General features: G+C 47.3%; 1 protein-coding gene and 1 long non-coding RNA gene across 2 annotated transcripts in view; one reads left to right on the top strand and one right to left on the bottom strand.

Moving 5' to 3' along the window:
• The window catches only part of LOC137331208 (uncharacterized), a 7,508-nt gene extending 6,919 nt beyond the window's left edge, over positions 1–589 (bottom strand). Inside the window, exon 1 of the long non-coding RNA XR_010965393.1 lies at positions 342–589. This is a non-coding gene — a long non-coding RNA (uncharacterized lncRNA). The remainder of the gene's footprint in view (positions 1–341) is intronic.
• The window catches only part of LOC137331207 (myoneurin-like), a 64,744-nt gene continuing 38,544 nt past the window's right edge, over positions 266–26,465 (top strand). The window contains 3 exon segments of the mRNA XM_067994822.1: positions 266–512; positions 514–596; positions 2,647–3,524. Of these exon segments, the coding sequence (XP_067850923.1) occupies positions 327–512; positions 514–596; positions 2,647–3,524 (1,147 nt within the window). The 5' untranslated portion in view covers positions 266–326.

The following is a 26,465-nucleotide window of genomic DNA, read 5'->3' as shown; positions in this document are numbered from 1 at the left end:
TCCCCCCCCGGCCCCGGCGCCCCCCGCCCCCCCCCCCTCCCCCCCGGCCCCGGATCCCCCCCCCCTCCCCCCCGGCCCCGGCCCCCCCCCCCCCCTCCCCCCGGCCCCGGCCCCCTCCCCTCCCCCCCCGGCCCCGGATCCCCCCCCCCCCTCCCCTCCCCCCCCCCCGGGATCCCCCCCCCTCCCCTCCCCCCCCCCTCCCCCCCCCTCCCCTCCCCCCCCCCCCCCGGCCCCGGATCCCCCCCCCTCCCCCCTGTGTCGGATGGCCGAGGCCGGGTGCTAACGATGTGTTTGATTTACAGGCCGGACCCCCCTCCAGCCCGAGGATGCAGGAGGCTCACCACTGCCGGCAGCTCCTCGACCGGCTCCAGCTGCAGAGACTCAGCGGCTTTCTGTGCGACTGCACGGTTGTGATCGGCCAGCTCCAGTTCAGGGCTCACCGCAATGTCCTGGCTGCTTTTAGCGAGTATTTCCGAGCGGTGTACGGACTCACGCTGGACAGCACGGTGGTTTTTCCTGGACCAGAACCAGGTCAGCTCCGATGGCTTTCAGAAGCTGCTGGATTTTGTATATACCGGAAACATTAATATTGATGGGTAAGAACTTCTTTTGTGTCTTTCTGTTCGCTGATTGGGTTGAAGCGGAGTAACTCTGTGACTTATAAACTGCAATAAGCTGCACCGTGCCTCGGGTTTGTAGCTGGGCTTCGTGCACCGTGCACCGTGCCTCGGGTTTGTAGCTGGGGTTCCTGCACCGTGCACCGTGCACCGTGCCTCGGGTTTGTAGCTGGGCTTCCTGCACCGTGCAACCGTGCAGACCGGCACTTCCCCACACGGAGCAACACAGCTGAGAGCTCGAAAGGAAAATCCCACCTCCAAATGGCATTTACCTGCTGCTGCCAACCGAGCAAGGCGGGGGATGAATCCCACATCAGTTATCGTCCTACAGCCAAGCAGGTTATGAGTGACCAAGGCAGGGAACAGCAGGTGAAGGAGAGTGGGCTGCAGATCCTGCTCTAGGCCGCATGGTGACTCTTACTGCAGTTTAGGAGATACTTTTTGAAGGTCGAACCTGAGATTTATCTGCTAGTTCACTTGGTTAGGATGTTAAACAATAAGCCTCCCAGGCCAGAAGATCCCAGGTTCAATTCTCAGTCTGTGCTGAATTAACTGATCTCTGCCCAAGTAGCAGGAGACTCACTACATGTGGTCTTGGCCCCACACCTGTTGGCAGGTGTGAACGTTGGCTGAGGACGTGATCCCTGTATCCCAGCAGGAGTGAGGTACTAGTGGGTGCCCAGTGCCCAAAGCACTGTATCCCAGCAGGAGTCAGCACCTTCAGGTCAGGAAGGAAACGTGCAGTTGGGGTTGGGAAGAAAATTAAACGTGTTGCTAGTTTTCTGTCTCTGACACTTGAGTCTGGGATAGATCTGTTTCCAGATAACGCTATTCCGGTCACCTCGGAAATGTAATCCCAGCAGTTTAATTTCCCACTCTTTTCCCCCCCCCCCCCCTTGCTTGGGGTGTGATTGCCAGGTTAGGGTGAATCTAGCCCCTATGTTCCATGGGTCACTGCTGATAGAGTTTAGATCTGTGCTTGGGCCTTCATTTTCAAAAGCAGTTTGGAGTGAATTGGTTTAATAGCTTTTGACATTGCCGTCTGCCAATGTCTGCATTTTATTTGCTAGAATTGTTTGTCATCCACGTAGAATTTTCTCTGATATTTCTGGTTCCCCATCTGTTGGTCTCTGTCAGACCCACTGTGACAACTAAAAGCTGCTTAATGACAATTTTTTTTTTATTCATTCATGGGATGTGGGCATCGCTGGGCAAGGCCGGCATTTATTGCCCATCCCTAATTGCCCTTGAGAAGGTGGTGGTGAGCTGCCTTCTTGAACCGCTGCAGTCCGTGTGGTGAAGGTTCTCCCACAGTGCTGTTAGGAAGGGAGTTCCAGGATTTTGACCCAGCGACGATAAAGGAACGGTGATATATTTCCAAGTCGGGATGGTGTGTGACTTGGAGGGGAACGTGCAGGTGGTGTTGTTCCATGTGCCTGCTGCTCTTGTCCTTCTAGGTGGTAGAGGTCGCGGGTTTGGGAGGTGCTGTCGAAGAAGCCTTGGCGAGTTGCTGCAGTGCATCCTGTGGATGGTACACGCTGCAGCCACTGTGCGCCGGTGGTGAAGGGAGTGAATGTTTAGGGTGGTGGATGGGGTGCCAATCAAGCGGGCTGCTTTGTCCTGGATGGTGTCGAGCTTCTTGAGTGTTGTTGGAGCTGCACTCCATCCAGGCAAGTGGAGAGTATTCCATCACACTCCTGGACTTGTGCCTTGTAGATGGTGGAAAGGCTTTGGGGAGTCAGGAAGTGAGTCACTTGCCGCAGAATACCCAGCCTCTGACCTGCTCTTGCATCCACAGTATTTATATGGCTGGTCCAGTTAAGTTTCTGGTCAATGGTGACCCCCAGGATGTTGATGGTGGGGGGTTTCGGCGATGCCTGGGGTCATAGTGACTGAATCGGACGGGTTCCATCTTATGTAGTTGTTGTCCTCGAACATCCTGTGTAAGAGATCCCCTGCTGTACCTTGGGTGTATGGAAGAACAATTGTAGTTGGCTGCTGTCTTAATCTGACCTGTTTCTGTCCATAGGTGCAATGCAGCTTCAATCCAGGCAGCTGCTGGTTACCTGCAGATGGAGGATGTAGTGAGAATATGTGAAGCAAAGATGGAATCGCTTGTGATTAACTTGAACTCTGTCCCTAAATCTCCACCTGACACACAGGAGAATACAGATCCATGTAGCTGCTCCAGCACCCCAGGGGCAGAGAAGGGCGTTGTCAAGCAAGGACAGAGCACAATGGTCATATGTGAAGAAACACTTAATGCTCGAGAAGTCAGCTGTGATCTCAAAACAGAGCAATTGCAATTACAGCCAGAAAACTTGGGGACATCGTCAGAGGCTAGAGGGGCAAAGAAACCAAACACGGACCAGAACTCTGTCTCACAGGTGAGGAGACGCAATCCCAGCAATGTGCTCAAGTGTACAAGAGTTAAACGAAAAAGCAGCTGCAACGTGAGGAAAGTGGAGCAGGCGAAAGTTTGCGGTGAGAGTGCAGCACAGTTAGACATGGTTAACACAGGCCTCCAAACCGACACCAACCCTGAATCAGTGCTGTACAACGACTATAAAAATCTTTTAGCCCAGAACAAAATTGTTGAGAACAGAAATGGGAAGCAGAAGCGGAAACGTTTGCTGCGAAAGGGCTCGTTACCAGAAAGGTGCAAATCAAAACTAGCAGCTGAAGAAAGCTGTGTGGGACTGAAAGAGATAGAGATGGAGGAGAGAGATGGGAAGTTCCTGAAAATGAAGCCAATCTGTAATATGTGTGGCAAAGTGTTCTCCGAGCCCAGCAGTCTGCGGCGACACATGAGAATTCACAAAGGACTGAAGCCATACGTATGCCAGCTCTGTGGAAAGGCCTTTACTCAATGCAACCAGCTGAAAACTCACGTCAGGACCCACACAGGTGACAGTGAAGGGAGCAACTAAATGAGATTTAAAATACATAGAATTGCTAATTGCAATATCCGTGTGGTCACTGGCATTTCAGGAAAGTGTAATGGTGGGTGTGTGACATTTTAACGTCATCCCTTTGAATGTGGAAAACACCCATCAGTACAATGGTGGGTAAAGGTCACTAACACTGGGGTACAGTACTGGTGGGTACAGGTCTGTCACTGTATAACACTGGGGTACAGTACTGGTGGGTACAGGTCTGTCACTGTATAACACTGGGGTACAGTACTGGTGGGTACAGGTCTGTCACTGTATAACACTGGGGTACAGTACTGGTGGGTACAGGTTTGTCACTGTATAACACTGGGGTACAGTACTGGTGGGTACAGGTCTGACGCTGTATAACACTGGGGTACAGTACTGGTGGGTACAGGTTTGTCACTGTATAACACTGGGGTACGGTACTGGTGGGTACAGGTCTGACACTATAATATTGGGGTACAGTACTGGTGGGTACAGGTCTGTCACTGTATAACACTGGGGTACAGTACTGGTGGGTACAGGTCTGTCACTGTATAACACTGGGGTACAGTACTGGGGGTACAGGTCTGTCACTGTATAACACTGGGGTACAGTACTGGTGGGTACAGGTCTGTCACTGTATAACACTGGGGTACGGTACTGGTGGGTACAGATCTGTCACTATAACATGGGGTGCAATTCTGGTGGTACAGGTCTATCACTGAACAATGAAGAATGGTCGAACAGGCTCGAGGGGCTGAATGGCCTTCTCTTGTTTCTATGTTTCTATTACACTCCCCTCAAAACTCATCCCTCTCGTAAAACTCTCCCATCAAAGCCGCTGCCTCTTACATAAACATCCATTGGAGCCCACCCCCGCCTCGGACAACACTCCCATCGGAGCCCACCCCCCCTCGTACATTTCTCGTTGAAGTTACGAGGAGGGAAAGTACTTAAAAGATTGGCAGTACACAAAGAAGAAAAGGTCCGGATGTGAGGCACCCTCGGTCACTGAGGGAAGGGTGGAAATTGCAGAAGCTCTGGCCACAATCTTCCAATCCTCCTTAGATACGGGGGTGGTGCCGGAGGACTGGAGGATTGTAAATGTTACACTCCTATTCAAAAAAGTGAGAGGGATAAACCCAGCAATTACAGGCCAGTCAGCCTAATGTTGGTGGTGGGGAAACTTTTAGAGACAATAATCCGGGACAAAATTAATTGGCACTTGGAAAAGTCTGGGCCAATAAATGAAAGTCAGCACGGATTTGTTAAATGAAAATCATGTTTGACTAACTTGATTGAGTTCTTTAATGAAGTAACAGAGAGGGTTGATGAGGGTAGTTTTTTTTATTCATTCATGGGATGTGGGCATCGCTGGCAAGGCCAGCATTTATTGCCCATCCCTAATTGCCCTTGAGAAGGTGGTGATGAGCCGCCTTCTTGAACCGCTGCAGTCCGTGTGGTGAAGGTTCTCCCATAGTGCTGTTGGGTAGGGAGTTCCAGGATTTTGACCCAGCAACGATGAAGTCGGGATGTTGTGTGACTTAGAGGGGAACGTGCAAGTGGTGTTGTTCCCATGTGTCTGATGTTGTGTCTATGGACTTTCAAAAGGCATTTGATAAAGTACCACACACAGACTTATTAGCAAAATTAAAGCCCATGGGATTAAAGGGACAGTGGCAGCATGGATACAAAATTGGCTAAGGGACAGAAAGCAGAGAGTAATGGTGAACACTTGTTTTTCAGACTGGAGGGAAGTTTACAGTGGTGTTCCCCAGGGGTCAGTATTAGGACCACTGCTCTTTTTGATATATATTAATGACATGGACTTGGGTATAGAGAATCTAATTTCTAAGTTTGCAGAGGACATGAAACTCAGAAATGTAGTGAACAATGTGGAGGATAGTAACAGACTTCAGGAGGACATCGATAGACTGGTGAAATGGGCAGACACATGGCAGATGAAATTTAATGCAGAGAAGTGTAAAGTGATGCATTTTGGTAGGAAGAATGAGGAGAGGCAATATAAACTAAATGGTACAATTTTAAAGGGGGTGCAGGAACAGAGAGACCTGGGGGTACATAAATCTTTGAAGGTGGCAGGAGACTTAAACCGGGCTGGGACCAGTGTTCTGGCGAATCGAATAACTAGGGTGGTAGATGGGGCTTTAAACTGATAACAGCGGGGGTGGGGGGAGATTTTAGGTGAGGGTAAATTTATAAATCTAAAGAGAAAATTCAAGGCTGTAGAGCAGAGTAGCGATTTGGGTAAAAACGAGCAGAGTCAGGAAGGGGCAGAGAGTTTGAGAGGTAACGGGGCATTAGTGACTAAGGTCACGTCGGAAAAATAGTAAAAAGTTAAATTAAAGATGCTATATCTGATTGCATGAAGCATTCGTAACAAGGTAGATGAATTAATGGCACAATAGAGATGGGTTGATCTAGTAGCCATTACTGAGACGTGGTTGCAGGGTGACCAAGGTTGGAACTAAATATTCTAGAGTACTTAACTTAGAAAAGATAGGCAGAGTGGAAAAGGTGGGGGGGGGGGGGGTAGCCCAGATAATAAAGGATGAGACGAAGACAGTAATGAGAAAGGATCTTAGCTCAGAAAATCAGGAGGTAGAATCAGTATGGGTGGAGCTAAAATAACAAGGGGCAGAAAACACTGGTGGACGTAGTTAACAAGCCTCCCAACAGAGGTTATAGTGTTGGACAGAGTATGAATCAGGAAATTAGAGGAGCTTGTAAAAAGGGTAATGCAATAATCATGGGAGACTTCAATCTTCAGGAAAGAATGGAGTGGGGCGGGGTGGCAGTATTGATTAAGGAGAATATTGTAGTACTGAAGAGAGGATGTCCTGGAGGGGTCAAGGGCAGAATCTATTTGGTTAGAGTTAAGAAACAATAGAGGTGCCATTACACCACTGGGTGTATTCTATAGGCCACCAACTAGTGGGAAGGAGATAGAGGAGCAAATTTTCAGGGAAATTACAGAGAGGTGCAAGAACTATAGAGTAGTGATAATGGGGGACTTCAACTATCCTAATATAGACTGGGATAGTAATAGTGTAAAGGGCAGAGAGGAGGAGGAATTTTTGAAGTGTGTTCAGGAGAGCTTTCTTGACCACGTTTCCGGCCCAATGAGGAAGGAGGCATTGCTGGATCTGGATTTGGGGAATGAGGTGGGCCATGGAAAAGGACATGGACCACTCTAAAGTAAAAATATTCAATTGGAGGAGGGCTAATTTCAGTGGGATAAGAATGGATCTGGCCTGGGTAAATTGAAATCAAAGATTGGCAGGCAAAACTGAAATTGAACAGTGGGCGGCCTTTAAAGAGATGGTTCGGGTACAGTCTAGGTACATTCCCACGAGGGAGAAAGGCAGGCCAATAAAGCCAGAGCTCCCTGGATGACTAAAGAGATAGAAGCAGAAAAAAAGGGTGTATGACAGATGTCAGGTTGATGATACAAGTGAGAACCAGGCAGAATATAGAAAGTTTGAAGAGGAAACGAAAAAGGAAAATAAGAGGGGCAAAGAGAGAGTATGAGAATAGACTGGGGGCCAACATAAAAGGGAATCCAAAAGTCTTCTATAGGTGTGTAAACGGGTAGTAAGAGGAGGGGTGGGACCAAAAAGGAAATCTCCGCATGGAAACAGAGGGCATGGCCGAGGTACTAAATGAGTACTTTGCATGTGTCTTTACCAAGGAAGAAGATGCTGCCAAAGTCACAGTAAAAGAGGAGGTAGTTCAGATACTGGGTGGGCTAAAAATTGTTAGAGGAGATATTAGAAAGGCTGGCTGTACTTAAAGTAGATAAATCACCCGGTCCGGATGGGATGCATCCTAGGTTACTGAGGGTGGAAATTGTGGAGGTACTGGCCATAATCTTCCAAGCATCCTTAGATATGGGGGGTGGTGCCAGAGGACTGGAGAATTGGAAATGTTACACCCTTGTTCAAAAAAGGGTGTAAGGATAAACCCAGTAACTACAGGCCAGTCAGTTTAACCTCGGTAGTGTGGAAACTTTTAGAAACGATAATCCGGGACAAAATTAACAGTCACTTGGACAGGTGTGGATTAATAAAGGAAAGCCAGCACGGATTTGTTAAAGGCAAATTGTGTTTAACTAACTCGATTGAGTTTTTTGATGAGGTAACGGAAAGGGTCGATGGGGCAATGCGGTTGATGTGGGGTATATGGACTTTCAAAAAGTGTTTGATAAAGTGCTGCATAATGGGCTTGTCAGCAAAGTTGAAGCCCATGGAATAAAAGGTGCAGTGACAGCATGGAAATGAAATTGGCTAAGTAACAGGAAACAGAGAACAGTGGTGAACGGTTGTTTTTCGGACTGGAGGGAGGTGTACAGTGGTGTTCCCCAGGGGTCGGTGCTGGGAGCACTGCTTTTCTTGATATATATTAATGACTTGGACTTGGGTATACAGGGCACAATTTCAAAATTTGCAGATGACACAAAACTTGGAAGTGTAATGAACAGTGAGGAGGATAATGATGGACTTCAAGAGGATACAGACAGGCTGGTGGAATGGGCGGACACGTGGCAGATGAATTTTAACACAGAAAAGTGTGAAGTGATACATTTTGGTAGGAAGAACGAGGAGAGGTAATATAAACTAAATGGTACAATTCTAAAATGGGTGCTGGAACAGAGGGTATATGCGCACAAATCGTTGAAGGTGGCAGGGCAGGTTGAGAAAGTGGTTAAGAAAGCATACGGGATCCTGGGCTTTGTAAATAGAGGCATAGAGTACAAAAGTATGGAAGTCATGATAAACCTTTATAAAACACTGGTTCGGCCATAGCTGGAGTATTGTGTCCAGTTCTGGGCACCACACTTTAGGAAGGATGTGAAGGCCTTAGAAAGGGTGCAGAAGAGATTTACTGGAATGATTCCAGGGATGAGGGACTTCAGTTATGCTGATAAACAGGAGAAGCTGGGATTGTTCTCCTTAGAGCTGAGATGTTTGTGAGGAGATTTGGTAGAGGTATTCAAAATCATGAAAGGTCAAGACAGAGTAGATAGAGAGATATTGTTTCCATTGGTGGAAGGGTCATGAACCAGAGGACATAGATTTAACACAATTGGCAAAAGAACCAAAGGTGACATGAGGAAAAACTTTTTTACACAGCAAGTGGTTATGATCTAGAATGCACTGCCCGAGGGGGTGGTGGAGGCAGATTCAATCATGGCCTTCAAAAGGGAACTGGATAAGTACTTGAAGGGGAAAAGAATTGCAGGGCTCAGGCTAGAGTGGGGGAGTGGAACTAGCTGGATTGCAATTGCATAGAGCCGGCACAGACTCGATGGGCCGAATGGCCTCCTTCCGTGCTGTATTGATTCCACGATTCATCTAACTGTGCAAACCAAATTGAATAAAGAAGCTTGGAGGATGAGTTCGTGGAATGCATTCCAGGCATTTTTCTAGAACAATATGTCGAGGAACCAACAAGGGAACAGGCTGTTTTAGATCGAGTATTGTGTAATAAGACAGGGTTAATTTGTAAACTTAAAGCTAAGGATCCTCTGGGATAAAGTGATCATAATATGATAGAATTTCATGGAGTTTGAGAGTGATGCAGTTAAGTCCGAAACTCGGGTCTTAAATTTAAACAAAACGAGTTACGTAAGTATGAGGGTCGAGTTGGTATCGTAGATTGGGAAATTAGATTAAAAGATTTTTTATTTATTCGTTCATGGGATGTGGGCGTCGCTGGCAACGCCAGCATTTATTGCCCTTGAGAAGGTGGCGGTGAGCCGCCGCCTTGAACTGCTGCAGTCAGTGTGGTGAAGGTTCTCCCACAGTGCTGTTAGGGAGGGAGTTCCAGGATTTTGACCCAGTGACGATGAAGGAACGGCGATATATTTCCATGTCGGGATGGTGTGTGACCTGGAGGGGAACGTGCAGGTGGTGTTGTTCCCATGTGCCTGCTGCCCTTGTCCTTCTAGGTGGTAGAGGTCGCGGGTTTTTTTTTTATTCGTTCATGGGATGTGGGCGTCGCTGGCGAGGCCGGCATTTATTGCCCGTCCCTAATTGCCCTTGAGAAGGTGGTGGTGAGCCGCCTTCTTAAACCGCTGCAGTCCGTGTGGTGACAGTTCTCCCACAGTGCTGTTAGGAAGGGAGTTCCAGGATTTTGACCCAGCGACAATGAAGGAATGGCGATATATTTCCAAGTCGGGATGGTGTGTGACTTGGAGGGGAACGTGCAGGTGGTGCTGTTACCATGTGCCTGCTGCTCTTGTCCTTCTAGGTGGTAGAGGTCGCAGGTTTGGGAGGTGCTGTCGAAGAAGCCTTGGCGAGTTGCTGCAGTGCATCCTGTGGATGGTACACACTGCAGCCACAGTGCGCCGGTGGTGAAGGGAGTGAATGTTTAGGGTGGTGGATGGTGTGCCAATCAAGCGGGCTGCTTTATCTTGGATGGTGTCGAGCTTCTTGAGTGTTGTTGGAGCTGCACTCATCTAAGCAAGTGGAGAGTATTCCATCACACTCCTGACTTGTGCCTTGTAGATGGTGGAAAGGCTTTGGGGAGTCAGGAGGCGAGTCACTCACCGCAGAATACCCAGCCTCTGACCTGCTCTTGTACCACGGTATTTATGTGGCTGGTCCAGTTAAGTTTCTGGTCAATGGTGACCCCCAGGATGTTGATGGTGGGGGATTCGGCGATGGTAATGCCGTTGAATATCAAGGGGAGGTGGTTAGACACTCTCTTGTTGGAGATGGTCATTGCCTGGCACTTATCTGGCCCGAATGTTACTTGCCACTTATGAGCCCAAGCCTGGATGTTGTCCAGGTCTTGCTGCATGTGGGCTCGGATTGCTTCATTATTTGAGGGGTTGCGAATGGAACTGAACACTGCAATCATCAGTGAACATCCCCATTTCTGAGGGAAGGTCATTGATGAAGCAGCTGAAGATGGTTGGGCCTAGTACACTGCCCTGAGGAACTCCTGCAGCAATGTCCCGGGGCTGAGATGATTGGCCTCCAACAACCACTACCATCTTCCTTTGTGCTAGGTATGACTCCAGCCACTGGAGAGTTTGCCCCCTGATTCCCATTTTTATTAGGGCTCCTTGGTGCCACACTCGGTCAAATGCTGCCTTGATGTCAAGTGCAGTCACTCTCACCTCACCTCTGGAATTCAGCTCTTTTGTCCATGTTTGGACCAAGGCTGTAATGAGGTCTGGAGCCGAGTGGTCCTGGCGGAACCCAAACTGAGCATCGGTGAGCAGGTTATTGGTGAGTAAGTGCCGCTTGATAGCACTGTCGACGACACCTTCCATCACTTTGCTGATGATTGAGAGTAGACTGATGGGGCGGTAATTGGCCGGATTGGATTTGTCCTGCTTTTTGTGGACAGGACATACCTGGCCAATTTTCCACATTGTTGGGTAGATGCCAGTGTTGTAGCTGTACTGGAACATCTTGGCTTGAGGCGCAGCTAGTTCTGGAGCACAAGTCTTCAGCACTACAGCTGAGATGTTGTCGAGGCCCATAGCCTTTGCTGTATCCAGTGCACTCAACCGTTTCTTGATATCACGTGGAGTGAATTGAATTGGCTGAAGACTGGCTTCTGTGATGGTGGGGATATCGGGAGGAGGCCGAGATGGATCATCCACTCGGCACTGCTGGCTGAAGATGGTTGCAAACGCTTCAGCCTTGTCTTTTGCACTCACGTGCTGGACTCCGCCATCATTGAGAATGGGGATGTTTGCAGAGCCTCCTCCTCCCATTAGTTGTTTAATTGTCCACCACCATTCACGACTGGATGTGGCAGGACTGCAGAGCTTTGATCCGATCCGTTAGTTGTGGAATCGCTTAGCTCTGTCTATAGCATGTTGCTTCCGCTGTTTAGCATGCATGTAGTCCTGAGTTGTAGCTTCACCAGGTTGGCACCTCATTTTTAGGTACTCCTGGCTGCTCCTGGCATGCTCTTCCACACTCCTCATTGAACCAGGGTTGATCCACTGGCTTGTTGGTAATGGTTGAGTGAGGAATATGCCGGGCCATGAGGTTACAGATTGTGCTGGAATACAATTCTGCTGCTGCTGATGGCCCACAGCGCCTCATGGATGCCCAGTTTTGAGCTGCTAGATCTGTTCTGAATCTTTCCCATTTAGCACGGTAGTAGTGCCACACAACACGTTGGATGGTGTCCTCAGTGCATAGACAGGACTTCGTCTCCATGAGGACTGTGCAGTGGTCACTTCTACCAATACTGTCATGGACAGATGCATCTGCGACAGGTAGATTGGTGAGGACGAGGTCAAGTAGGTTTTTCCCTCGTGTTAGTTCGCTCATCACCTGCTGCAGGCGCAGTCCAGCAGCTATGTCCTTCAGGACTCGGCCAGCTCGGTCAGTAGTGGTGCTACCGAGCCACTCTTGGTGATGGACATTGAAGTCCCCCACCCAGAGTACATTCTGTGCCCTTGCTACCCTCAGTGCTTCCTCCAGGTGGTGCTCAATATGGAGAAGGACTGATTCATCAGCTGAAGGAGGACGGTAGGTGGTAATCAGCAGGAGGTTTCCTTGCCCATGTTTGACCTGATGCCATGAGATTTCATGGGGTCCGGAGTCAATATTGAGGACTCCCAGGGCCACTCCCTCCTGACTGTTTCTCACTGTACCGCCACCTCTGGTCAGTCTGTCTTGCCGGTGGGACAGGACATACCCAGGGATGGTGATGGAAGAGTCTGGGACATTGGCTGAAAGGTATGATTCTGTGAGTATGGCTCTATCAGGCTGTTGCTTGACTTGTTTGTGGGACAGCTCTCCCAATTTTGGCACAAGTCCCCAGATGTTAGTGAGGAGGACTTCGTAGGGTCGACTGGGCTTGGTTTGCCATTGTCGTGCCTAGTGCCTAGCGGTCCGATGCCAGGTGGTCCATCTGGTTTGATTCTTAAATGACGGTAGATAAGCAATGGCAAATATATAAAGAAATAATTCACAATTCTCAATGAATATACATTCCCTTGAGGAATAAAAACTCCATGGGAAAAGTGATGCAACAATGGCTAACTAGAGAAGTTAAGGATAGTATTAAGTTAAAAGAGGCTTATAATGTTGCCAAAAAGAGTAGTTAGCCTGAGGATTGGGAGGGCTTTAGAAATTTAGCAAAGAATGATCAAGCAATTGGTAAAGAGGGAGATAATTGAATATGAGTAGACTAGCAAGAAATATAAAAACAGATTGCAAGAGCTTCTACAAGTATGTAAAAAGGAAGAGATTAGCGAAAGTAAACATGGATCCCTGAGAGGCAGGAGAAATTATAATAGGAACATAGGAACAGGAGTCGGCCATTCAGTCCCTCATGCCTGCTCTGCCATTTGATAAGATCATGGCTGACCTGTGATCTAACTCCATATACCTGCCTTTGGCCCATATCCCTTAATACCTTTGGTTGCCAAAAAGCTATCTATCTCAGATTTACAAATTTAGCAATTGAGCTAGTATCAATTGCTGTTTGCGGAAGAGAGTTCCAAACTTCTACCACCCTTTGTGTGTAGAAATGTTTTCTAATCACACTCCTGAAAGGTCTGGCTCTAATTTTTAGACTGTGCCCCCAACTCCTAAAATCCCCAGCGGAAATAGTTTCTCTCTATCCACCCTATCTGTTCCCCCTTAATATCTTATAAACTTCGATCAGATCACCCCTTAACCTTCGAAACTCTAGAGAATACAACCCCAATTTGTGTAATCTCTCCTCGTAACTTAACCCTTGAAGTCTGGGTATCATTCTAGTAAACCTACGCTGCACTCCAAGGCCAATATGTCCTTCCGAAGGTGCGGTGCCCAGAACTGCTCACAGTACTCCAGGTGCGGTCTAACCAGGGTTTTGTATAGCTGCAGCATAACTTCTGCCCCCTTGTACTCCAGTCCTCCAGATATAAAGGCCAGCATTCCATTAGCCTTATTGATTATTTTCTGCACCTGTTCATGACACTTCAATGATCTATGTACCTGAACCCCTAAGTCCCTTTGGATATCCACTGTTTTTAACTTTTTACCATTTAGAAAGTACCCTATCATCTGCAAACTTCTTTATCAAGTCCCCCATATTCAAGTCCAAATCATTAATATATGCCACAAAAAGCAAGGGACCGAGTACTGAGCCTTGCGGAACCCCACTGGAAACAGCCTTCCAGTCACAAAGACACGCGTCAACCATTACCCTTTGCTTCCTGTCACTGAGCCAATTTAGGAACCTACTAGACACCTTCCCTTGGATTCCATGGGCTTTTACTTTTTTTGACCACTCTGCCATGTGGGATCTTGTCAAAAGCCTTGCTAAAATCTGTGTGCACTATATTAATTGTGTAACCCTCGTCGACCCTCCTTGTTACCGCCTCAAAAAATTCAATCAAGTTAGTCAGACACGACCTACTCCCAACAAACCCGTGCCTTTCTAAATGTCGATTTATGCTGTCCCTCAGAATTGATTCCAATAATTAGCCCACCACCGAGGTTAGGCTGACTGGCCTATAATTACTCAGTCTATCTCTTTCTCCCTTTTTAAACAATGGTACAATGTTAGCAGTCCTCCAATCCTCCAGCACCACACCTGTAGCCAGGGAGGATTGGAAAATGATGGTCAGAACCTCCTCTATTTCCTCCCTTGCTTCTCTAAACCACCTGGGATACATTTCATCCGGGCCTGGCGATTTATCTACTTTCAAAGATGCTAAATCCCCTTAATACTTCCTCTCTCACTATGTTTATCCCATCCAATATTTCACACTCCTCCTCCTCCTTAACTACAATCTTCGCATTGCTATCCCTCGTTTGTGAAGACAGACCCAAAGTATTCATTAAGAATCCACATCTTCCACCTCCACGTGTAGGTTACCTTTTTGGTCTCTAATAGGCGCTATGCTTTCCTTAGTTTACCCTCTTGCTCTTTCTGTATTTATAAAACATTTTTGGGTTTTCGTTAATTTTACTTGCCAGTATTTTTTACGCTCTCTCTTTGCTTTCCGAATTTCCTTTTCAGTTTTACCCTCCACTCCTCTAGGCTTTCTGCGTTATTGAGCTCTTGGTGTCTGACATAAGCTTCCCTTTTTTTGCCTTGTCTTACCATGTACCGTAGAATCATAGAAAATTTACAGCACAGAAGGAGGCCATTCGGCCCATCATGTCCTCGCTGGCCGAAAATGAGCCACCCAGCCTAATCCCACTTTCCAGCACCTGGTCCGTAGCCCTGTGGGTTTCGGCACTTAAGGTGCGCGTCCAGATACTTTTTAAATGAGTTGAGGATTTCTGCCTCTCCCACCCTTTGAGGCAGTGAGTTCCAGACCCCCACCACCCTCTGGGTGAAGAAAATTATCCTCAGCTCCCCTCTAATCCTTCTACCAATCACTTTAAATCTATGCCCCCGGTTATTGACCTCTCTGCTAAAGGAAATAGGTCCTCCCTATCCACTCTATCGAGGCCCCTCATAATTTTATACACCTCAATTAAATCTCCCCTCAGTTTCCCCTTTTCCAAAGAGAATAATCCCAGCCTATCCAATCTTTCCTCATAGCTAAAATGGCAACATCCTCGTAAATCTCCCCTATACCCTCTCTAGTGCAATCACATCCTTCCTGTAATGTGGTGACCAGAACTGTACACAGTACTCAAGCTGTGGCCTAACTAGTGTTTTATACAGTTCCAGCATAACCTCCCTGCTCTTATATTCTATGCCTCGGCTAATAAAGGAAAGTATCCCGTATGCAGCCTTAACCACCTTATCTACCTGTCCTGCTACCTTCAGGGATCTGTGGACATGCACTCCAAGGTCCCTCACTTCCTCCACACCTCTCAGTATCCTCCCATTTATTGTGTACTCCCTTTTTTTGTTTGCCCTTCCCAAATGCATTACCTCACGGTTCTCCAGATTGAATTCCATTTTGCCACTTTGCTGCCCAGTCCATTGATATCTTCCTGCAGTCTACAGCTTTCCTCCTCACTATCAACCACACGGCCAATTTTTGTATCATCTACAAACTTCTTAATCATGCCCCCTACATTTAAGTCCAAATCATTAATATATATCACAAAAAGCAAGTGACCTAGTACTGAGCCCTGCAGATCCCCACTGAAAACAGCCTTCCAGTCACAAAAACACCCGTCGACCATGTATGCTCCTTGTCATCCAGGGGGGGGGGTCTAGATTTGGGAGTCCCACCCTTTTTCTTTGTGGGAACATGTTTACTGTGAACCCCTTGAATCTTCCCCTTGAATGCCTCCCACTGCTCTGACACTGATTTATCTTCAAGTAGCTGTTTCCAGTCCACTTTTGCTAAATCAATTCTCAGCTTAGTAAAATTGGCTTTTTCCCAATTTAGAACTTTTACTCCTGTTCTATCTTTGTCCTTTTCTATAACTATGCTAAATCTAACTGAATTATGATCACTACCACTAAAATGCTCTCCCACTGATACTCCTTCCATCTGTCCAGCTTCATTCCCTAAAACTAAATCCAGAACTGCTCCCCCTCTTGAGCTTGCTACATACTGGCTAATAAAGGTTCTCCTGAATGCAATTTAAGAATTTTGCACCCTCTCCCCTTCACATTGTTTGTATCCCAGTTAATATTCGGGTAGTTGAAATCTCTTACTATTACTGCCCTATTGTTATTGCACTTCTCAGAAATTTGCCTACATATTTGCTCTTCTATCTCCCTCTAATTATTTGGGGGTCTATAGTGCACTCCCAGCAGTGTGATTGCCCCATTTTTGTTCTTTACTTCAACCCATATGGCCTCATTTGATGATCTAACATATCATTATAAGGGTAACTTGTGTGTAGAAGCAGAGGATGTGGGTAGGGTTTTAAATGAATATTTTGTCTCTGTATTCACAAAGGAAAGGGATGATCCGGACGTAGTAGTTAAAGAGGAGAGGTGTGAAATATTGGATAAGGTAAACATTACGAGAGAGGAAGTACTAGAGGGACCGGAATCCTTGAAAGTTGGTAAGTCACCAGAGCCGGATGGATTGTTTCCTGGGCTATTGAAGGAAGCCAGGGAGGAAATAGCGGATGCTCTGAGGATCATTTTCCAATCCTCACTAGATACAGGGGAGGTACTGGAGGACTGGAAGACTGCAAACGTAGTACCGTTGTTTAAAAAGGGTACGAGGGAAAGGCCGAACAATTATAGGCCGGTCAGTCTTACCTCGGTGGTGGGCAAACTATTAGAATCAATACTGAGAGATAGGATAAACTGTCACTTGGAAAGGCATGGTTTAATCAGGGATAGTCAGCATGGATTTGTTCAGGGAAGGTCATGCCTTACAAATCTGATTGAATTCTTTGAGGAAGTGACTAGGAGGATTGATGAGGGTAATGCAGTGGATGTTGTCTACATGGATTTTAGTAAGGCATTTGACAAGGTCCCACGTGGCAGACTGGTCAGAAAGGTAAAAGCCCATGGGATGCAGGAAAATGTGGTGAGTTGGATCCAAAATTCGCTCAGACACAGGAAACAAAGGGTAAAAGTCGATGGATGTCTTTGCGAATGGAAATCCGTTTCCAGTGGTGTGCCACAGGGCTCAGTGTTGGGTCCCTTGCTGTTTGTGGTATATATCGATGATTTAGACTTGAACGTATGGGGCATGATTGGCAAATTTGCAGACGACACAAAAATTGGCCGTGTAGTTGATAGCGAAGAGGATAGCTGTAGACTCCAAGAAGATATCAATGGGTTGGTGGAGTGGGCGGAAAAGTGGCAAATGGAGTTCAACCCAGAGAAGTGTGAGGTAATGCACTTAGGGAAGGCAAACAGTAAAAGGGAATACGCAGTAAACGGGAATATATTGAGGGGTAGAGGAAGTGAGAGACCTTGGAGTGCATGTGCACAGGTCCCTGAAGGTGGCAGTACAGGTAGATAAGGTTGTGAAGAAGGCATACGGAATGCTCTCCGTTATTAGCCGAGGTATAGAATACAAAATCAGGGATGTAATGATGGAACTGTCTAAAATTGGATAGGCTGGGGTTGTTTTCCTTGGAGTGGAGGAAGCTGAGGGGAGACTTGATTGAGGTGTATAAAATTATGAGGGGCCCAGATAGAGGAGACAGGAAGTACCTGTTTCCCCTAGCGGAGAGTTCAAGAACTAGAGGACATAGATTTAAGCTGATTGGCGGAAGGATTAGAGGGGACATGAGGAAAAACTTTTTTACCCAGAGGGTGGTGGGTGTATGGAATTCGCTGCAAGAATTGGTGGTAGAGGCAGGGACCCTCAACTCTTTTTAAAAAGTACCTGGACCTGCACCTAAAGTGCTGTAAGCTGCAGGGCTACGGACCAGGTGCTGGAAGGTGGGATTGGAATGGGCATCTGGTTGTTCTTGGAGCCGGTGTGGACATGATGGGCCGAATGGCCCCCTTCTGTGCTGTATCTTTTCCATGGCTCTATCATCCCTCCTCACTGCCTTAATTGTTTCTTTATTCCTCTCTCTATCTCGTCTGAAAACCCTGTAACCAGGAATGTTCAGCTGCCATTCCTGCCCCTGTTTAAGCCGTGTTTCAGTTATAGCTAAGATATCATACTGCCACGTGTCTATCTGTGCCCTCAGCTCATCTGCCTTATTCACTGGACTCCTTGCATTGAAGTTTACACCATTAAGCACTGCCAAACTCCTTTGTTGTCTAGTTTCTAACCTTTGTTTCCTCTGCCTTCCAAACTCACTTACTAATTTTCTGCCTTCCATTTCCAGCTCTGCTTCTCTCCCTTCTGAATCTACGCTCAGGTTCCCATCCCCCTGCCAAGCTCGTTTAAACCCTACCCCACAGCACTAGCAAATCTCCCTGCAAGGGTATTGGTCCCTGCCCTGTTGAGGTGCAACCCCTCCAGCTTGTACAGATCCCACCTTCCCCAGAACCGGTCCCAATGCCCCAGGAATCTAAAGCCGTCCCTCCTGCACCATCTCTCCAGCCACGCATTCATCTGCACTAACCTCCTATTTCTATACTCACTAGTGTGTGGCACCGGGATTAACCCAGAGATTACTACCTTTTGAGGTCCTGCTTATTAATCTCTTTCCTAACTCCTTAAAATCTGCCTGCAGGACCTCATCCCTGTTTCTACCTATGTCGTTGGTACCGATATGGATCACAACCTCTGACTGTTCATCCTCCCCCTCCAGAATGTTCTGCAGCCACTTGGTGACATCCTTGACCCTGGCACCAGGGAGGCAACATACCATCCTGGAATCTCATCTCCGGCCACAGAAACGCCTGTCTATTCCCTTAACTATAGAGTCCCCTATCACTATTGCTGTCCTGACCTTTCTCCACCCCCCCTCTCCCGGTACAGCTGAGCCATCCATGGTGCTGTGGACTTGGCTCTGGCTGTACTCGCAGCAGAACCCTCTTCCCCCACCGTTATTCAGAACTGAATACTGGTTAGAGAGTGAGATGCCCTCGGGGAACTCCTGCACGACCTGCCTGGCCCACCTTGTCTGTCTGACGGTCACCCAGTCAATCTCTGCCTCACTCTCAAGCTGTGGGGTGACCACCTCCTGAAATGTGCTATCCACAAAACTCTCAACCTCGCGGATGCACTGCAGTGACACCAGCTGCTGCTCAAGTTCTGAAACCCGGTGCTGGAGCTCCTCCAGCTGATGACATTTCCTGCACCTGTGGTTGGCCAGGACACGGGAAGCATCCTGCAGTTCCCACATGGCACAGGATATGCATTCAACGAGACTGAGGTGCCCTGCCATGCCTCAATTTATTATATTATTATCTAAACCTAACAAAAATAAACATGAAGACTTAAAAGAAAACACTCACCTACTCACTAATCAGCTCCTTCCCTTGTGCTGACGTTACTTTAGGTGTTTTTCACCCCTCTCCCCGCCCGTGCTCCGCGCTCTCTCTCCTCTCTCTGCCTTTTATCCCTGATCCTGCGCTTGGCGCGCTCTCCTCTCTCGCTGCTCCTATTATCACCGATCCCACGCTCCACACTCTCCCTTCTCGCTCATCCTTTTATCACCGATCCCGCGCTCCGCTCTCTCTCCCCTCCTTTTATCGCCAATCCCGCGCTCTCCTCTCTCTCCCCTCCTTTTATCACCGATCCCGCGCTCTCCTCCCTCCTCCCTCCTCCTTTTATCGCCAATCCCGCGCTCTCCTCTCTCTCCCCTCCTTTTATCGCCAATCCCGCGCTCTCCTCTCTCTCCCCTCCTTTTATCGCCAATCCCGTGCTCTCCTCTCTCTCCCCTCCTTTTATCGCCAATCCCGCGCTCTCCTCTCTCTCCCCTCCTTTTATCGCCAATCCCGCGCTCTCCTCTCTCTCCCCTCCTTTTATCGCCAATCCCGTGCTCTCCTCTCTCTCCCCTCCTTTTATCGCCAATCCCGCGCTCTCCTCTCTCTCCCCTCCTTTTATCGCCAATCCCGCGCTCTCCTCTCTCTCCCCTCCTTTTATCGCCAATCCCGCGCTCTCCTCTCTCTCCCCTCCTTTTATCGCCAATCCCGCGCTCTCCTCTCTCTCCCCTCCTTTTATCGCCAATCCCGCGCTCTCCTCTCTCTCCCCTCCTTTTATCACCAATCCCGCGCTCTCCTCTCTCTCCCCTCCTTTTATCACCAATCCCGCGCTCTCCTCTCTCTCCCCTCCTTTTATCACCAATCCCGCGCTCTCCTCTCTCTCCCCTCCTTTTATCACCAATCCCGCGCTCTCCTCTCTCTCCCCTCCTTTTATCGCCAATCCCGCGCTCTCCTCTCTCTCCCCTCCTTTTATCGCCAATCCCGCGCTCTCCTCTCTCTCCCCTCCTTTTATCGCCAATCCCGTGCTCTCCTCTCTCTCCCCTCCTTTTATCGCCAATCCCGCACTCTCCTCTCTCTCCCCTCCTTTTATCGCCAATCCCGTGCTCTCCTCTCTCTCCCCTCCTTTTATCACCAATCCCGCGCTCTCCTCTCTCTCCCCTCCTTTTATCGCCAATCCCGTGCTCTCCTCTCTCTCCCCTCCTTTTATCGCCAATCCCGTGCTCTCCTCTCTCTCCCCTCCTTTTATCACCAATCCCGTGCTCTCCTCTCTCTCCCCTCCTCCTTTTATCGCCAATCCCGTGCTCTCCTCTCTCTCCCCTCCTTTTATCACCAATCCCGCGCTCCGCTCTCTCTCCCCTCCTTTTATCGCCAATCCCGCGCTCTCCTCTCTCTCCCCTCCTTTTATCACCAATCCCGTGCTCTCCTCTCTCTCCCCTCCTTTTATCGCCAATCCCGCGCTCTCCTCTCTCTCCCCTCCTTTTATCACCAATCCCGCGCTCTCCTCTCTCTCCCCTCCTTTTATCGCCAATCCCGCGCTCTCCTCTCTCTCCCCTCCTTTTATCGCCAATCCCGCGCTCTCCTCTCTCTCCCCTCCTTTTATCGCCAATCCCGCGCTCTCCTCTCTCTCCCCTCCTTTTATCACCAATCCCGTGCTCTCCTCTCTCTCCCCTCCTTTTATCGCCAATCCCGCGCTCTCCTCTCTCTCCCCTCCTTTTATCGCCAATCCCGCGCTCTCCTCTCTCTCCCCTCCTTTTATCGCCAATCCCGCGCTCTCCTCTCTCCTAGAAGTAAAGGGAATTAGGGGTTATGGGGAGCGGGCAGGAAATTGGACATGAAGCTGAGTTCGGATCGGTCAATGCCCTGTGGGTGGCGGAGAGGGCCCAGGGGCTATGTGGCCGGGTCCTGCTCCGACTTCTTGTGTTCTTTAGATTTGTGGTTGGGATCAGATCAGCCATGATCTTATTGAATGGCGGAGCAGGCTCGAGGGGCCGATTGGCCTACTCCTGCTCCAATTTCTTATGTTCTTATGTTCTCCTTTTATTGCCAATCCCGCGCTCTCCTCTCTCTCCCCTCCTTTTATCGCCAATCCCGCGCTCTCCTCTCTCTCCCCTCCTTTTATTGCCGATCCCGCGCTCTCCTCTCTCTCCCCTCCTTTTATTGCCAATCCCGCGCTCTCCTCTCTCTCCCCTCCTTTTATTGCCGATCCCGCGCTCTCCTCTCTCCTCCCTTTATCACTGATCCTGCACTCCGCTCTCTCTCTATGCGCCCTATCAGTTCCCCTTAATGTCTTGAAAACTTCGATCAAGTCACCCCTCAATACAACCCTAGTTTGTGTAATCTCTCCTCATAATTTAACCCTTGGAGTCAGGTATTATTCTAGTAAACTTTCATTGCACTCCCTCCAAGGTCATTATATCTTTCCTAAGGTGCGGTGCCCAGAACTGAACACAGTATCCCAGGTGTGTTCTAAGCAGGGCTTTGTATAGCTGCAGCATAACTTCGACCAACTATGGCTAACCAAGGAAGTCAAGGATAGTATCAGGTTAAAAGAAAAAGCATACAACATGGCAAAGATTACTGGTAAGCCCGAAGATTGGGAAAACTTTAAAAATCAGCAAAGGATGACTAAAAGAACAATAAAGAGGGAGAAAATAGATTATGAGAGTAAACTAGCAAGAAATATAAAAACTGACAGTAAAAGCTTCTACAAGTATATAAAAAGGAAGAGGGTAGCTAAAGTAAACATTGGTCCCTTAGAGGATGAGACTGGGGAAATAATAATGGAAAACAAGGAAATGGCAGAGGAATTGAACAGATATTTTGTATCTGTCTTCACAGTAGAAGACACTAATAATATACCAATAATAGGAGAAAATCAAGGGGCAAAGGGGAGGGAGGAACTAAAAACAATCACTATCACTAGAGAAAAAGTACTAGGTAAACTAATGGGCCTAAAGGCTGACAAGTCCCCTGGACCTGATGGCTTGCATCCGAGGGTCTTAAAGGGAGTGGCTGCAGAGATAGTGGATGCATTGGTTGTAATCTTCCAGAATTCACTAGATTCTGGAAAGGTCCCATCGGATTGGAAAACCGCAAACGTAACACCCCTATTCAAGAAGGGAGTGAGACAGAAAGCAGGTAACTATAGACCAGTTAGCCTAACATCTGTCATTGGGAAAATGCTAGAATCCATTATTAAGGAAGAAGTAGCAGGACATTTGGAGACTCATAATACAATCGAGGAGAGTCAACATGGTTTTATGAAGGTGAAATCATGTCTGACAAATTTATTAGCATTCTTTGAGGAAGTAACGGGCAGGGTGGATAAAGGGGAACCAATGGATGCAGTATATTTGGATTTCCAAAAGGCATTCGATAAGGTGCCACATAAAAGATTACTGCGTAAGATAAGAGCTCATGGTGTTGGGGGTAATATACTGGCATGGATAGAGGATTGGCTAACTAACAGAAAACAAAGAGTCGGGATAAAAGGGTCATTTTCAAAATGGCAATCTGTAACTAGTGGGGCGTCGCAGGGTTCAGTGCTGGGGCCTCAACGATTTACAATATATATCAATGACTTGGATGAAGGAACAGAGTGTCTTGTGGCCAAATTTGCTGATGATACAAAGATAGGTGGAAAAGCAAGTTGCGATGAGGACACAAAGTGTCTGCAAAGGGATATTGACAGGTTAAGCGAATGGGCAAAAATTTGGCAGATGGAATATAATGTGGGAAAATGTGAAGTCATCCACTTTGGAAGGAAAAATAAAAAAGCAAAATATTATTTGAATGGAGAAATACTACAAAATGCTGCGGTACAGAGGGATCTGGGTGTCTTCGTACATGAAACACAAAAAGTCAACATACAGGTGCAGCAGGTAATCCGGAAGGCAATCGGAATATTGGCCTTTATTTCTCAGAGGATGGAGTATAAAAGCAGGGAAGTCATGCTACAACTGTACAGGGTGCTGGTGAGACCACACCTGGAGTACTGCGAACAGTTCTGGTGCCCTTATTTAAGGAAGGACATACTTACATTGGAGGCGGTTCAGAGACGGTTCACTAGGTTGATTCCGGGTATAGAAGGGTTTCTTATGAGGAAAGATTGAACAGGTTGGGTCTATACTCATTGGAGTTTAGAAGAATGAGAGGGGATCTTGCTGAAACATACAAAATTCTGAGGGGACTCGGAAGCGTAGATGCTGAGAGGATGTTACCCCTCATGGGGGAATCTAAAACTAGGGGGCATAGTCTCAGAATAAGGGGTCGCCAGGTTAGGACGGAAATGAGGAGGAATTTCTTCTCCCAGAGGGTTGTGAATCTTTGGAATTCTTTACCCCAAAAAGCTGTGGAGGCTGAGTCATTGAATACATTCAAGACTGAGTTAGACAAATTTTTGATCAGCAAAGGAGTTAAAGGATATGGGGAAAGGGCGGGAAAGTGGAGTTGAGGTAAAAATCAGATCAGCCATGATCTCATTAAATGGCGGAGCAGGCTCGAGGGGCCGAATGGCCTACTCCTGCTCCTATCTCTTATGATATGCGCCCTTGTATTCTAGTCCTCTGGATATCAAGGCCAGCAATCCATTAGCCTTTTTGATTATTTTCTGTACCTGTCCATGACATGTTAATCCATGTACATGGACCCCATGGTCTCTTTGGACCTCCACTGTTTTGAGTTTTTCACCATTTAGAAAGTACTCTGATTGATCCTTTTCAGGACCAAAGTGGATGACCTCACACTTGCCTACATTGAAATCCATTTGCCACAGTTTTGCCCATTCACTTAATCTATTAATATCTCTCTGTAATTTTATGCTTCCATCTACACTGCTTACAATGCTGCCTATCTTTGTGTCATCGGCAAACTTGGATATGTGGCTCTCTATCCCGTCATCCACAATCTATATTAATGACTTTGGTGAAGGGAGCGAATGTAATGTATCCAACTTTGTTGATGGTGCAGAGCTAGGTGGGAAAGTAAGCTGTGAGGAGGACAGAGTCTGCAAAGGGGTTTAGACAGGTTAAGTGAGTGGGCAAGAAGGTGGCAGATGGAGTATAATGTGGGGAAATGTGAAATTATTCACTTTGGTGGGAAGAATAGAAAAACAGAATATTTTTTAAATGGTGAGAAACTATTAAATGTTGTTGTTCAGAGGGACTTGGGTATCCTCGTAGAAGAAACACAAAAAGTTAGCATACAGGTACAGCAAGCAGTTCGGAAGGCAAATGTTATATTGGCCTTTATTGCAAGAAGGTTGGAGTACAAGAGTAAGGAAGTCTTATTGCAATTATATAGGGTTCTGGTAAGACCACACTTGGAGTACTATGTGCAATTTTGGTCTCCTTACCTAAGGAAGGATATACTTGCGTTAGAGGGGGTGCAACAAAGGTTCACTAGATTGATTCCTGGGATGAGCGGGTTGTCCTATGAGGAGAGATTGAGTATAATGGGCTTATAGTCAGATAAGGGAAGCTTATGTCAGACACCGAGAGCTCAATACTGCAGAAAGCTTAGAGGAGTATAGAAAGTGCAGGGATGAAATTAAAAAGGAAATTAGGAAAACAAAGAGAGGATATGAAAAAATATTGGCAAGTAAAATTAAGGAAAACCCAAAAATGTTTTATGAATACATTAAGAGCAAGAGGAAAACTAAGGAAAGAGTAGGGCCTATTAGCGACCAAAAAGGTAACCTTTGTGTGGAGGCGGAAGATGTGGATATGGTTCTTAATGAATACTTTGCGTCTGTCTTCACAAAAGAGGGGGACGATGCAGAGATTGTCGTTGAGGAGGAGTCTGAAATATTGGATGGAATAAACAGTGATAGTGAAATGTATCCCAGGCTGTTAAGAGAAGCAAAGGAGGAAATAGCGGAGGCTCTGACCATCATTTTCCAATCCTCCCTGGCTACAGGCGTGTGCCGGAGTATTGGAGGACTGCTAACGCTGTAACTGTTGTTTAAAAGGGGAGAAAGAGATCGACCGAGTAATGACAGGCCAGTCAGTCTAACCTCGGTGGTGGGCAAATTATTGGAATTAATTCTGAGGGACAGAATAAATTGTCATTTAGAAAGGCACGGATTAATCAAGGACAGTCAGCACGGATTTGTTACCGGAAGGTCGTGTCTGACTAACTTGATTGACTTTTTTAAGGAGGGTTGATGAGGGTAACACGTTTGATGTAGTGTACATGGATTTTAGCAAGGCTTTTGACATAGCAGACTGGTCAAAAAAGTAAAAGCCCATAGGATCTAAGGGAAAGTGGCTAGTTGGCCCAAAATTGGCTCAGTGGCAGGAAGCAAAGGGTAATGGCGGGTGTTTTTGCAACTGGAAGACTATTTCCAGTGGGGTTCCGCAAGGTCCCTTGCTTTTTGTGATCTGTATTAATGATTTGGACTTGAATTTAGGGGGCTTGATCAAGAAGTTTGCAGATGATATAAAAATTGTGGTTGATAGTGAGGAGGAAAGCTAAAGACTGCAGGAAGATATCAGTGGACTGATCAGGTGGACAGAAAAGTGGCAAATGGAGTTCAATCCAGAAAAGTGTGAAGTAATGCATTTGGGGATAGCAAACAAGACAAGGGAGTACACAATAAATATGAGGATACTGAGAGGTGTAGAGGAAGTGAGGGACCTTGGAGTGCATGTCCACAGATCCCTGAAGGTAACAGGACAGGTAGATAAGATGTTTAAAAAGGCATACGGGATACTTTCCTTTATTAGCCAAGGCATAGAATATAAAAGGAGGGAGGTTATGCTAGAACTGTATGAAACATTGGTTAGGCCACAGCTTGAGTACTGCGCACAGTTCTGGTCACCACATTACAAGAAAGATGTGATTGCACTAGAGAAGGTACAAAGAAGATTTTTTGAGGATGTTGCCAGGGCTGGAGAATTTTAGCTATGAGAAAAGATTGGATAGGCTGGGGATGTTTCCGTTGGAACAAAGGAGGCTGAGGGGAGATTTAATTGAGGTGTATAAAATTATGATGGGACTAGATAGAGTGGATAGGGAGGACCTATTTCCCTTAGTAGAGGAGGCATAGATTTAAAGTAATTGGTAGAAGGATTAAAGGGGAACTGAGGAGAATGTTTTTCACCCAGAGAATGGTGGGGATCTGGAACTCACTGCCTGAGAGGGTGGTAGAGGCAGAAACCCTGAACTC

Source organism: Heptranchias perlo, chromosome 13 (assembly GCF_035084215.1).
Source record: "Heptranchias perlo isolate sHepPer1 chromosome 13, sHepPer1.hap1, whole genome shotgun sequence".
Classification (NCBI taxonomy): Eukaryota; Metazoa; Chordata; class Chondrichthyes; order Hexanchiformes; family Hexanchidae; genus Heptranchias; species Heptranchias perlo.
This window is presented reverse-complemented; position numbering and strand designations above follow the sequence as displayed.